We start from the raw sequence: 14,814 nt of genomic DNA, 5'->3' as shown, positions 1-14,814 counted from the left end.
TTCAGCAGCACGACGAACTTTACACAATATTTGGGAGGCAGTTTTAATGTTGTGGCTGACTGATTACTCCTTCAGCTTATCACACTAAATGAAAACAAACTAAAACAGACGAGAACGCAGGATTTCCAGATTTCAACAGACAAACAACATCAAAAGCGGGACTGAAGAACACCCTCACAAACAATTACCTGAAGCCATTTTTCTGTCGCTGTTGCTTAATGCACTCTGAGGAATTACTGCACCATTTTTACTCGATAAACCAAGAACACATGGTCCAGAAACAAATGGCAAAGCATTCATAAATGTGGTCAAAACTGCACAAGTACAGCATGGCGTTCAAATGCAGTATGGTTTTCAAACCAACAACAGAAGCTCAATACACTAATGTAATGTTCTCATTATATTCCGATTTAGTAGCTTTGATATATGACTCTAAACTGCACTGCATATTAAAGCAGTCTGTGTACAGTTCATTACGTGATCTACAGATGAATTATAATCTTTCTGCGGTGCAACAGTGAGTGCTTCTCAGACCATCTATGACAGTTAGATATCAGCTTTTTCCACTGGGGAGCAAAACACCCAAACCGCCATGGAAAAGAAAGCTTTTATCTTCAAAAAAATATGGGGACATGACTACCTCATGGCTGAGCAAAAAATAAATAAATAAAAAACAATAAAAATGGATGGCCAGTGGGGGAGATGAAGGATTAATGACAGAGCTGCTGGATAGACAGGAGGATATTTACTTCCAAGCCACCTACATATCTTCAGCTTTATTAGAATAGCATCGGGGGAGGCAGCACAGGCTCCTTTCAGGTAAATGTCACTGCTTTCTTCGATGATACCGCAATTCCTCTCAGCCCACTGAAGCTGCCTCGTTGCCTCTTGGGAAGTCAAGGGCCTGTTTTGAATGCCACTCTCTGACCACGAGAGTGCTTGGTTTCCTCAATATGGGTCCGGTTATTTGTTTGTGTTTCAACTTGTGGCTGAGTGGAGATTTAAGTCCTTGTTTGGGAAGAGACACCAAAGGGACACGACCCCATTGTACGAGAAAAACACAAACCCACAAACTCAGGAGAAAAACAAGTGGGACGGAAAAAGAAGGGAATATGTTTCTGCTTTGCTGCTCTGTTTAAGTTTACCTGTATTTCACTCAGAATCATTATAATCAAAGAAACAAACTAGTTATGGTTGAATTATAGATATGATTTCGATGTTGGCTCGGCATACTTCTTAACTCATCTGGGCTGCACACTCTTATTAGACTTTTGAGATAGAAAAGGTTTGTGTTGACGATTGATTACAAGCAAATCATTCCCAATCGAGAGAAGAATGTCAAGCAAAAAAAAAAAAAAAAAAAACGTGCTGGGTATATGATTGGGTGGGGACAAGAGCAGAACGACCCCTGTACTGACCGGAGCAAGCATCAGCAAGATCAGACATTAACAGTGATTAAGTCCGACACAGCATGAGAGGGAGGAGCAGGGGTGGAGATGGGTTGTGAATCAGTGTGCAGCTTAAATGCCCTGAGTGAGATTTGCCAGTAGGATGCGTGCAAGTGCATCAGCTAAGCCTGCACTGTCAGCCTGTTCTGGGGTCAGCTCATCTGCCAAGACTATGTTCAATTTATAGAGAACATTTTGTTACTTCTTTATAATATGGGGGGGTTTGATTGGATTATGTGAACGAATGAAATTGCCAACATGATTTTAGCTTAAAATATTTCCTCTGAGCAGTCTGACATGGGACTTTGAGTGAATCACCTGCCAAAAAGATGTGCAAACAATCAGAGACCACAGAGCCAGGATGTTAGCATGTTTGTTGACATGCTCAGAATAAAATGTGACATTGTCACCTTTTTCCTGACGTTTGGATCAAGTGGTTTATCTGAGGATATTACAAAACTGGAACTATGATTTTGGTTTTCTATGATTTCTGGTTATGATACTACCATGGTACAACCAAAATTATTACAACTTTTTGCAAGGAACTTGTAATATTCTTGTTTTTCAAATGGATGCCTTGAAGACGGAGACCAATTTTCTGCCACCATTTGCAATTGGTGGCTGCTGTCAGGCACCAGCTTTGAAGACAGCAACTGATTGCAAGATAGGATGGAGTCAGTCTTCTATTAGTCTGTTTGTGATTGAAGGGGGTCAACTTGACAATTACATGCAATATTTTGTGACAATACAGCAATTAATAGTGATAAAGAAAATTGTAATTGCCATCTGTTTCAAATCTGTTGCTGTAAAATACACAGAAATTCACATTAACTGAATCATACGAAGTCCAGGCTCTGTAAACAGTGATGTTGTCTCTGCAGTTTTACCACAAACTGTTTGGCAATCTTGCTTTTATATCGAAATATAACTAGAATGCAGCAACTTGAGTTGGTTGCATTCTCAACTGCAATGAGATGCACTGCACTGATCACTGCAGACTGACTCTGATTGAGTGCAGCGTGTTAAATCTGTCTGCATGAATAAATTAGTCGGTAACTATTTGCAAACATTTGTCAATCCCACCATGTATCCACAGGTTGAGGGCGTTGCATACTCAAACTCTAGTGTGACTGAGCTATTAGCGCCTCACATGAGTATACAGGGAAACCACATTTTTTCAGAGACTGAACTAATATCCAAACGCCTTCGACCTCTAGCCTTTGATCCTGTCGCTCCCCATCACATTCCTTCCAAAAGTCAGTACATCACTGGTTGTTCCTGCATATGAACTGGGACTAGAATGAGTGTTTATTGATGGATACTGTAATATGTTATATTTACTTTGCAACAGTGAGGACATAATAGTTAATAATTTCACTGCAAAAACTGAGAATGCACACAAGAAAATGTACCAATTTTTTAAAAAAGGTCTTCATTTTTTTATCTCACTTTCTAATCTTTTCATAGCAGCACGTACCACTTTGATATACCAGGTCAAGGCAGATAATCAGAAAGATAACAGTCCTACGCAACATAAATCTATCACTGATCTGCTTACTCAGGACCATGCAAAAAGTACTCTGGTGGTTGAATGACAAAGCACTGCATCTAAAATATGCTGCGAGCCATTTCAATAGGGTGGAATAAAGCAGTGGGAATCCTCTTATCTTACTCTAAATAAAGTTTTTTGGATGAAGTGTAATCTCTAATCCTGCCGTGCCTCCTATATCAGTAATAGCCAAGCCAGTTCTTAGTATAAGCTCTGCCATTTAGATTAAACAAACTCTGGCATCTCTTTGGCATCTTTCTCCACTGGATGGATTGGCAATTTCTAAAAGCACAGCAGTCTGGAGCGGAGAGTAGTAGGGTAATATCTCTAAAGCCACAAAACAGATCAATGTGGGTCAAACGTGACACATTTTGCTGCAAATGCTTTGAAAAAAAAAAAATCAGGTACAATGTCATGGAGTGCTGTTGCTGAGCTCTGTGTCATTTCAATGACAGTAAAGTGCCGATCATTTGAGCCCGAGCTGTGTTCAGTCTTTTTCCACTGAGACTAAACGTAACTTTGAAAAATAGCTTCCATCCTCTTTCAGGCATAAAGATGCTGAGGCCACATGGCTGTTGTTGTTTCCACAAGCTGCTGAGTGCTCATTTTCTGATGGTTGCAGGGCGAGATGCACAACAGACACAATTACCCTCCATTTTCACTCTCACCCAACTGAAAAGGAAAACAAAAACAGGGGCATACTGAATTAAAATAAACCCCACTGGCACATTCTGTAATGAAAAATGAAATTCCCAAGGAAATTATCTTAATTTATATGCGTGGCCTAAATTTGTTGCCTGTTGCTAAGGAATTTTAACACTGGCTGGCCAATTATGGACCAGATCCTTGTCTGCCGTCAGGTGCTATGCTAATTAGGGTCATTGAGGGTCACGTTGTAATGCACTCGCTAAAATGAGGTGGGAGTCTCCAAGGGATATTCTCATTTGGGATGATGCCAGTCACTTTCCTGCTGCTATCACAGCTACAGCTATTTACTCAGACATTTGTTTGTTTCCGGCTTAATGAAAAGAAAACTGGTAGATATCATACAGGTACACAGGTATTAGCACATAGCTATTTGAGGCAAAGGATTTCCATGGCAGTACAGACACAACAGGCTCTAATTTAGATGTTGGAAAGGTTGTGGGGTTGATGCTGAGGTGATTTGAGGACATGAATCAATCAAGTATGCCAGTAAAACAGAATAAGAAGTTTAAAATGGGAAAATGTAGCCAAATCCATTGCACATGAATATAAATATAACCTTCCTAAGATGTCAGATGTGTTGCTTTAACAGACGATAAGGCTAGAGGGGAACTGTCTGCTTTTTTAGTGCAAACAGCCTGAAAAAGATCACTGTTCTTTTGTTTCCATTTATCTCAAGGGGTTCCCCTTAAACTAATCTTCTCTTGTCTTTGGTTACCACTATCAGTTTGGCTAAAGGATTTTTTTTTGTTCTCCATGTAACGCCCTTGACATGCTGTAGTGAACTTGAGAACCTGTCACACCCGCTCTCCCTCAATTTCCTGGATGGCCTCTTCAGTGGGTCCACCATAATAGCAGGTGATTGTGGGAGAGCCAGTAACAACCCTGAGCGAGGATGACATCCTTCACTGCTGGCGGCTCTGTAAAAGGAGGAATGTATTCAGCTAACAATGGCCTGTCAGCAATAGTTGCCCTGCACCTGTGTCCTGAACAGTGACATGGGCGAGATGTGTTGACACACTGCAGCACGTCACAGAGCAGAAAACCAGAATAATCCCTATTGGATGATACCTTGTAGGACTAAACCTGCATTGGTTCTGGAAACTGACAGGTCATTAGAGAAGCAGGTCCAACAAATGTACAGGCCGATAGATGCTAGCATTCTCAAGAAAGGTACCTTGTATCAAGTAACTAAAGTAAAAAGCGAAATTAATATCCATGTATTAAAAGGCACTTTGTGTAAGAGAAATAAAAAAGAACAACTTGACTTTAGAAAAGATAATCGATAATCTGTCTGTGTTTCTTTCTACAAATTCCTCCTAGACCATCAGGGAATGAGCAACCAAACTTGGCACACAGGTACATCTTAGGCCCCTGAAGGTTCTTACCTGACATTACAACATCATGTTGCCTAGCAAACAGCTCGCAAGTAGCTAGTGCCCAAGAGATTTATGCATATTTTATATGTATAACACCTTATAAAAGGCATCATAGCATTTCTTTTTAACCACATTTAACATTTACTTTAGATCCACAAAATACTGAATTGTATATGATGCAATCACACCTAACAATGGGCTAAAACGGCCTAGTGTTAGCAATTTGTAGCACCCACAATACCTCATAAAAGTACTGTGTCATTTTAATTCCACAATAACATCTTATTTATATTTGCAAAAGCTGAATTATACATGTCTAGCAACCACTTAGAAATGTGCTATATTATCAGTTTTTAGTAATGAACATTTACAACACCCACTTTGTTTTTAACTTTGTTAAATGTCATTAAATCTACTAGTTCCCCCCCCTGCACAAACAATGCATCAAGATGGACATGTAGTTGTTTTATTATGTACGAAGAGTTCAAAGGTGTTACCAGGTCAATGGTCAATAGATGGGGATGCAGACCTATCCCCCCCCCCCCCCCCCCCACTTTGAAGGGAAATTGTAAATGAGTGAAGGGGAAAGCAAAGAGATGACAGTTGTGTTAACTGGCGTGGTTGATATAAAAATACTGGATCTGGCCAGTGGTGTCCACCCAGCCTCCAAGTAGACACCCCTATGGTATCACTATCAAAATCCTTGTCTTTCAAGCATCTGTTTTATGAGGGTGGTTAGTTAACAGCTCAGGAAACTTTTTAACTGTTGATGCTCTTTGAGGAGCATGTAGAGTAACAGGTGCCAAATCAGTATCCTGAAGAAGACCTACTGCTGCGCTTTTATGTGTATAAACTTTGTCCAGGTATAAGGTCTCAAAAGAAGCGATCTGTTGCTTAAAATGCAAATTTGAACAAGATTTTTCATTTTCTGATTGACTGTATTCACAAACACAAATGGCAAACAACATATAAGAGCAGCTAGTTGAGAGCTTGTGCATGTCTCAGTTGAGTTAACAGGCCTGTGACTGAGAGGCACATGCTGTGAAGTGTGACTTAACTTGATGAGGTAAGACGGCAGGTAATTGCGGATTGGCTTGATCAGGATCCAGAGGTGACGTAATCTGGATTCCGGGAAAGATTACGAGCGGCCAATCAGGAAAGGTAGAAGGTTGATCAAGAGTGATAAGATCAGGCTGTCAGATCAGACTGATAAATGAATTAACACCTGCTGGTGTACATTTTAAAGGTAAGCTTCACTTCTTTTTTTGTGCTTTTTATGAAACCGAAGCATTAAAAGCACTAACAAGTCATGATTATCTTGTTACAATGTGATGTCCTTCTGCTAAACTTTGGGTCCTACTGTAGCATTCGTATGGACATTACATTATGAGATGTACCACACCAAACCACTAAGGGCAAAGATACTCTGACCATGGCTACCTCTCCAAACAGGACAATGCACCCTGCTACAGCTAACACCACTTAGGAATACATAAAGATCCCAAAAGCATTGACTCCAAACATTCCAGATCCTAATCAAACTGAGCATCCATGGGACTCATAGACCTCTATATAAACGACTGCTGTAGCTACAGTGTCAGCACCAGTGTTGGTCAAGTTACTTGAAAAAAGTAATCAGTAACTAATTACTGATTACTTCCCCCCAAAAGTAATCCCGTTACTTTACTGATTACTTTTCTTCAAAAGTAATTAGTTACTTAGTTACTTAGTTACTTTTTAAAAAATGATTTACAACCTGAATAGGTAATAAAGCAATAGATCTTTCAGCCCAATTCTATTTTTTTCTGCGTAATCAAATGAAAAAGTCTCTTTTTGAAACTAGTTTTATTAGTTTTAATCTTTTAACTTTACGCATGAAGCAAACATTAAATTATATGCAACATTCTCTGACTGGAAGAAATTTGATTAAACCTATTTTCTGCACATTCCAGCACAGAAAATGAAATAGTTTTTTGTGTTTACAGTCACTCTTTCAAATAAATGCATGTAAATCACAGCAGAAAATAAATAAAATCAAAGACTCAGCGGTCCTGTTGCTCTATTTTCACCTGTATAGCAGGAGTGGGGCAGGCGGAGGTTTGCCCTGGTGCACATGTGTCGTAGTGGTCAGTGGAAGGATCTGGGAGTTTCACATTCCCGTGGCAGCGTACTGTCGGTGCTTGCTCAGAAGTTTAGGGGTTTTTTTCGTTGTAAAAAGAAGTTTTCTTCCCACGCAGTGAACAGCGGACACTAATGTTTTTGTCACTTTTTACAGATTCAAACTCAAAGTAAGGTCAGTACTTCCACGCTTTAAACGCTGCACGGTCATACTCTCTGCCGCACTTGTTATATTATCCATTGTTGATCTGCACACAGCTGTTGCCACGAACATCACACTCGCTTACGTCATTGTCATGAGAGACTCTCGCAAAAAGAAAAAAAATCACGGTTTTAGTAACGCAGTAAAGCGGCGTGCTTACGGGAGAGTAACAGTCATCTAATTACCTTTTCTGCAATAGTAATACCTTACTTTACTCGTTACTTGAAAAAAGTAATTGGATTACAGTAGCACGTTACTTGTAACTGGTCAGCACCCATTGGTGTGTGAATTCCCACCTTTCCTCATCTTACACTTTGCTTTATCATCTTTTTTGCCATAATTTACAAAATGGGGATCATGTTGTACTGAGGTTTATTTTCCTGTTGACGTCCATACAAGTGGATTTCTTTTGCGACCGCTTTTGCAAACACTTTTGTCGACCAACTGCTTCTCTGATGGCGGCATCCAGCCATGCCACAAAACTGCTCAGGAACAGCTCAAGAAACATGACAATGAGCCACAAAAGCATTATCCCATCTTTCAAACAGCTCAATTCAATTGAGCATCTGTGGGATACGCCAGAATAATCCCAATCCCTGGGGGCCCCACATCAAAACCTACAAGATCCAAAAATTCACCATGCCAAGCACCACAGGACACCCCAGATGTCCCATATCCATACACTGATGCATCAGAGCTGTTTGCCGGGTTGAGACAGATCACACAATATTAGGCAGGTGGTTTTAATGTTGTGGATAATTGATGCATTTAAGGATCCACTGGAACATTAACATGCATCAGTATCAAACCTCAAAGCCCTGTTTAAGGAGCACTTACAGTGAGGCAGATGCTCAAGATATCGAAATACTACAGTACATAATACTCCACCACCTGTAATTGCCTTGTCCTCAGGCAAACATGGGAGGTCTTGACAGTACAAACCTGGCAACCTTGTTGCTTCAACAACTGAGTATAATGAAGGACACACACTGTAACTGAATCGGGAAGATGCACCTGCTGCGGTGCGTGTTTGTGGAGGCAAGGATGGGTTGGGGGGGGTTTATAATAGATAGATTGACATCCTGGTGTTGCCTCGTGACAATAAGTTTCTCTGAGATTTCATCATATTTCATTGTTTTATTGTTTGGGCTGTGGCTCTTAAAAAAGCAATGCAAAATATGGTCTGAGTGCTAGACAGGGAAACAAAGTGATAAAGATGCAGAGGAAGAAGTGTAGAAGGAGTGCACAGTTGTGAGAAAGTGACAGGGAGAAAATGGCGTGAAAACAGGATCTGAGACGAAGGCAAACTCCCAGCAAACACTCAGAGGCCCCAGAAAATCTGTGGTATGCCATTATCACCATCACCATCATCACTACCATCATCCTCATGGTGGCTATAATCATTTTCTTTTTTCCTTCAGCTATCCTAACGCCACCTGCAGAAATATCACTTTCAATTGCTGGAGGATCCTGTTGTCTCCATCTGCTTCATTTGAATAGTATTCTCCATGAAAAAAGAAAAAAAAAATCACCAATGAACTGTCTCACCTTCCAAAAGAGATACATCATATTTCCACAGAAGGCAATAAAAGCAATGCAGGCCCAATTCCCCACAGTTTTGAAGACAGGGGCTGTATTTCAGCTAGACTCATCAATATGCAAAACATCAGAGCATTGCTTGCCACAAGAATATTCCCTCCACTGCACACTCTGCAAGTGTGCACAAACATCATCGTATTTTGCGTTTCTTTTCTTAAAAAAAATAAATAAATAACGGGAAAAACAACTTCCATTGGAAAGAAAAAGTATGCAAATCTTGCACAAACATAATCACATTTTGATGAAAAGCACCAGGATCCAAAGCGGTAAATTGCCCTATGTGATTTTAATACTCTGCAGGCAATTGTCAAACCAAAGAGACTCAGAAGAAAGAACACTCCAGGGCTGAAATCAATGCACTACCTTTTATTTGGGAAGAAGTGAACAAACTCCCAACACTGGATTACATTTCAAAGCGCAGAGCCTAGAGCTTTCCAGTTGAGGAGCTTGTATAGTGTGGGAGAAAGGTGCTGTAGCGTGGGAGAGAGGCATAATCATTATGACCTACAGTAGGGTAGATGTAGGTTAAGTTAGTCCCTCTCTCTGCCTGCAGTGCTCACTCTGCCTTTCTCTTTCTCAAGTCTCTTCCCTGGGCTGTCTTTCCTGGGTTGTTAAATCCCTGCTCCTTTAATCTCCTTACTCAGCTACATCCTCTTTAAAGATGCAGAACCACGGGAGAGACGTGGGATACGTCAACTGGGGACTGGTGCTGAGCAAGGCGGGGCAGGACATGCAGAGTGGCGCCGTTTGAGTTTGAGAGAGATGACAAAGTTGTACCGGCATTGAGAAAATAAAAACTTTTCCAAACGTTGAATGAGAAGAGCACACCTTAAATCTCCTGAGCATCAAACTGGGAAATGAAGCGATCGTTATTTAATTTGTGCCTTAAAGGACGTCCTAGATGTTTTTAAAAATGACTGCAAAGGTTAATTTTTGCATCTGTTAGTAGTTATCGGTGTTAATCTGAACCTAGTGCACGATATGTACTCTAAAACCTTAGAGTAGTGCTCAGCATCAAGTATGGGGATCTAATTCACCACAGCACTCAATATTTAGATGTGTCTCTGATAGACATTTCAGTGCAGCTAGATTCAGTGTAGAGAACAAGCACGTGTAAAGATAAGAACTACTGTACCCACTCAATCTACAATCTTCTACACGCGTGAGCCTCAAAAACACACAACACCCTCATATTCAGAGCTGATTTTGTATCAGCAGCATCAAACCCGTTGCCAACCGCAATAGTGATGCAGTGCCTATCAATCACCTGCATGCTGTAAAACACAACAGCAACATTTCAATAACAGTGCATCACCTGAGACTCAGGGAGATGAAACTAATCTATTGAAAAATGGATCATAGTTGTCCTGCGTGCCACATGCGATTCAGTACGCAGAAGCGAGATTCTACTGTAGATTTCTGGGTCATTTTTCAAGTGTATGCATCTTTGAAGTTCAGCGCGTAAACCTCAACGAAAAAAAAAAAATTGAGACAGCCAAAGTGTGTCATCTGGAAGCCTTTTAGATCTCTGAAACCCAATAAGTCATGAGAACATTTCTGCACTAGATCTAAGAAGCTTTTATTTCCACCGATGCATGCATAGATTTAAAACGTGCCATAAAACGGTTATCACCCTGTTCATGCCACATTATCCACATATAATGAGTTAGAAAACATTTACGATAAGATCTGACTGATTGTGCTGTTGGCGCAGCTACGGTATGTGACCTCCCACACTCAGAAGCAACACACTAATACATCAGCAGCTATCATAAACACTCCATATGTAAAGCAAAGGATCACATTTAATCTCTAATTAGTGGTTTAGCAGTACCTGTTTCCCAGAAGTAGACAGACTTCCCATCATCTGTCTGTGTGTGAGCCTCCCAGAAACCACACAACAGCAGCAATGCCACCAAATGGTACCAGCTCTCCTCTGTCCTTTTTTGGATGGCCCCTCCTGTACCCCTCCACCCCAGCCCCATGGTCCTCCACAGGATAAAAGTAAATCCACTCAGCTCGGAAGGCAGCGATGATGGAAAACAACAAAAAACTCGCTAGTCCAATAGGCAGAGTGAAGTGTGCTTCAGTTTGAGAGAAGGTGTGTGAGTAAGTGTGCGGGAGTGCAAGAGCGGGAAAAATAATGATGATCTTGTGCACAGTGTTCCTGCAGGAGTTGAGGGTCCAGTACTTGGTGTTGTGAAGGACAGGAGTGTAGTTTTGTTCCCAACTTGGCAGGATGGTCCCAGAGGGAGGCTGTCAGTGACGGGGACTGAGCTGCAGATGGATGGTACAGTCGTCCTCCTCCATCGTATCCGCTTCCTCTGCTGCCGCTGCTGCCTCTGTCCTCTGGCTGTGGAGCAGTGACAGTGGGCGAGTGTCTGCAGTGTTGTACGCCTCCCTCCCTCTCACTTGCTCTCGCTCACTCTCTCTCTTCCACTCCTATTCGCTCACTCATTTGCTCTTCTCCCTCCGCCACCCTGCGCTCGCTCTCTCCTTTTCTACTTCTGGCTTTTTCCTATTTTTCTCCCCTGCCCTCATCTTTTCTCATCTCGCTGCATTACTTTCCCTTTATTTTTACATTCTGCATCTCTAACAAGCTCATTCCTTGTTTTCTCTGCCTCAGTTTCTCCTTTTTCTCCCCTTATTTTCTTTCTCCTGCCTAGGGCACAAGGACAAATACTCCCTCCTCCACCTCCTCTTCCACGTGCAGTGCTGCGAGGCGACTGGAAACCAGCAGGGCTCACACTGGTCCGAGGAGCTCCCATAAGCAGTCCTCCCGGGATCAGAGAGACAAGCTGGGTTTAATGCAGAGCAAGAGTAAGTGGAAGGGGGGGGGGGGGAGCAAGGAGGAGCAAAACACTAAAGGAGAGTGGAAGCGAGCGCGTGAAAGATGAGGGCGAGGTGATAACTGTGGCCGTGTGAAAGGGCTGTGAAAGTGAAATTATAGAACAGATAAGTGGAATTACAGACTTTTATTACCCATTTTGTCAACAAAAATTAATGGAAATTACTGGATATATAAACATATTGGCTTTTTTAAATATACTCAATGTTAAAAATGTTTCGAGCAAGAGGAGCAATTATTATTTCCTTTTTCAAATTCATGTAGCGGCCAGGATATGAAGTTTTATTTATTTGTTTTCTGAAGATGGGACATGTAAGTGGGTATTTACAATGAGCAGTTTTATCAGCCATGGCTGAATAGACAAAGAAAAGAGCACCACCATGAGGAATTTCATCAGCAAAAAAAAAATCCAGGAAACATCACCTGAAGATACTGTTTGATTCATTTTAAAGGCACCATCCTCTGCTATGTCAGTGGAAGTTAAGGCTGCAATTATAAGTCGCTAACCTCCTGGTTCATAAAGACAAGTCTCACATACAATGTGGTGAGGTTTTACCTTTACAGAGAGGCGGTAGTGTTCATTTCCAGATCCATTCACTTTTTTCACTGTTCAAAATAATCCGTTTATCGTACAGTATCTTGGTGCAACCTCTTACTTTGTCCTCTCTACAGAATAAGCTGTTTTAACGTATCTTTAGGGCCACCCTCTGTTTTAATCCAAATCTCATCTGATTGGCTGTCACTGACAAAAATCAGGTTTCAACAGCAGGTTGGTGGGGCCTCTGTGCCCAAAGCCAGAGCTGTATTAAAGATATCCTCTCTGCCCAAGATCAAACAGAGCCAAGACTAAAAAAAAGCTGTCTTTAATCGAGCATGTAGAGCAGTCTGAAACCTGAGCGTTTGACTTACAGAGACTACATTTACATAACACTGACCTCATTACTGTGAACTTTGGCCCTGTTTAATACGAGTACCCAGTACCCACTGTACCCAGAGTTGGTTGTAATTTTTTTAGTACATTACTGTACTGCCATGAATTCAATACTTATTACAGTTACAATTATGCCATTTGTCACATTACAAAGGTTCTTCCGTTATACAGAAATAACTGTGGCAGAAGGAAAGCGGTGAAGCAGCTTTTGAGGAGCGGACATTACTTGTATTTTTATTGCATAAGAGCACAATAGTAAAGTCCAAGCTGAAGCTAACCAAGAACCCAGAGTGATGTTAAAGCTGAGCACATGCAGACCCCAGCCCAGCAGCCAGAGCTGGATCTTTATCAGGTAACAAAGGCCCCAATGAGCAGTCAGGCTGCAGCCTCCATTTCTACCTGTTCATGTTTCTACAGTAGAATCACTGCAGCGATTGCTTTGAAGTCTTTGTGCTTTGCGTTGGTGTTGGTGTTGCTGTGTGACACTGTAGCTTAAGGTTTATAATGTTATCTGGTGATTATAAGACATTGCATTTCAGGTCATTTTATGCAGTAACGAGGAAGCGATGTAACAAATTACTTTCACCGCATTACTTGTAAGAAAAGCAATGACCCCAACACTGGTTGTATCATTGTATATATCAGCATAACACACACCTTGAGCACAACTGAGCTCTAAAAATTTGAGCCAGAAAGAACAAGACAAAAAACAACAGCAGCCTGCATGTACAAACCAAACATTACATTAATGTACCAAATTTGTGTTTTTAATTTTGTCTTCAAACAAAAAGATCATCTAAGTCAAGAAGAGTAAGCTGCTCCATCTCAGTTTACACAGATAATTATTCATAACTCATTTTCTCTTTACATGCTGTCAAAGTAGAAAAGTAAATATCTGTGTACCTTTCTGTCTAATGCATTAAACAAGAACAGGGATTACAGTGGAGGAAGAGGAAGTCTAGTGGCAAAAATGAAGAGGCAGAATTCATCCGTCATCTACTGTCTCAACCTCTGACAGTCTGACCTGGCTGAGACTGTGTCAGGACACCTGACTGACAGGCTTTGACCTGAGGACGGCCAACCTGTCATCCTAGTTTTAGCTCGTCTTTACTAGACCATGTAAGGAGGCACCAAACAAGTAACTTTTGAGGGAGGAGTACTGCAGATTTTTCTGGTTATGGAACAGCGATCCACCTCTCACACAGACATTTCATGGAGAGTTTCTAGGTATTCTGAAACCTATGTATTGTCAAGGATGTCACCAGTTGTAATCTATGGGACACAGCTAATGAAGGCTGATTGGACAATTCTGTTCTCTCCATTAAAGTATAGATAAAAGATATAAAGTATGGAACAGGACAAACTAACATGATGGTTTTGTTTTATTTACTAGATAAACCAAACGCATATTAATTCAATAAAAAGCAAGCTTTCATTTCTGACGATGCCCAAATACGAAACTATTGAGCGATTTAACAGGGCAGCACACAGTGGAACATAAACAGACTGTGGTGAGAAGTTCATAACCACTCATCGTGACCATGAATTTCATGGTAATTTTGGGCTTTTAAAGACTTGGTTTTTTTTTGAAGGGGGCTTGAATGGTTGTAGCATACATCTTTAATGACTTTAACAAACAAGGGTTTCATTTATTTCATTATTTTGTTATTTAATTATTTATTTTTCCACACAGGGTCAAGTATACATACAGGTTCAAATATATGCATACACACTTAAATATTTTACCAAGTGATTTTGAAGGTTCTGCTATGTCGTTTTACTTGATAAGGCAAAAGCCTTTTAACTTCTCATTAATTGTCATGCTCGACAACAACTGGTAGTTTCTAAGAGCGTGTTTGACTGAAATACACAGCTGCCCACATGGACAAGCCAAATACTGTCAGGAGAAACGTTTTATGGTCATGTGAGACAAAGAGCTTTGTGCTAATGACAAGAGTGACACATATGGGAAAAAGAAAACTTTCACAAGACTGCATCTTAAAACTATGTACAACCTAATGGCGTCCACGTGAAT

The 14,814-nt window shown here is 40.9% G+C and overlaps 1 protein-coding gene across 1 annotated transcript in view; it reads right to left on the bottom strand.

The window, feature by feature from the left end:
• thsd7ab (thrombospondin, type I, domain containing 7Ab) overlaps nucleotides 1–11,776 on the bottom strand; it is a 212,502-nt gene extending 200,726 nt beyond the window's left edge. Inside the window, exon 1 of the mRNA XM_026184250.2 lies at nucleotides 10,835–11,776. Within this exon, the coding sequence (XP_026040035.1) occupies nucleotides 10,835–10,985 (151 nt within the window). The 5' untranslated portion in view covers nucleotides 10,986–11,776. The remainder of the gene's footprint in view (nucleotides 1–10,834) is intronic.
• Nucleotides 11,777–14,814: the final 3,038 nt, after the last annotated feature.

This window comes from Astatotilapia calliptera, chromosome 11 (genome assembly GCF_964374335.1).
Source record: "Astatotilapia calliptera chromosome 11, fAstCal68.1, whole genome shotgun sequence".
NCBI classification, from domain to species: domain Eukaryota; kingdom Metazoa; phylum Chordata; class Actinopteri; order Cichliformes; family Cichlidae; genus Astatotilapia; species Astatotilapia calliptera.
This window is presented reverse-complemented; position numbering and strand designations above follow the sequence as displayed.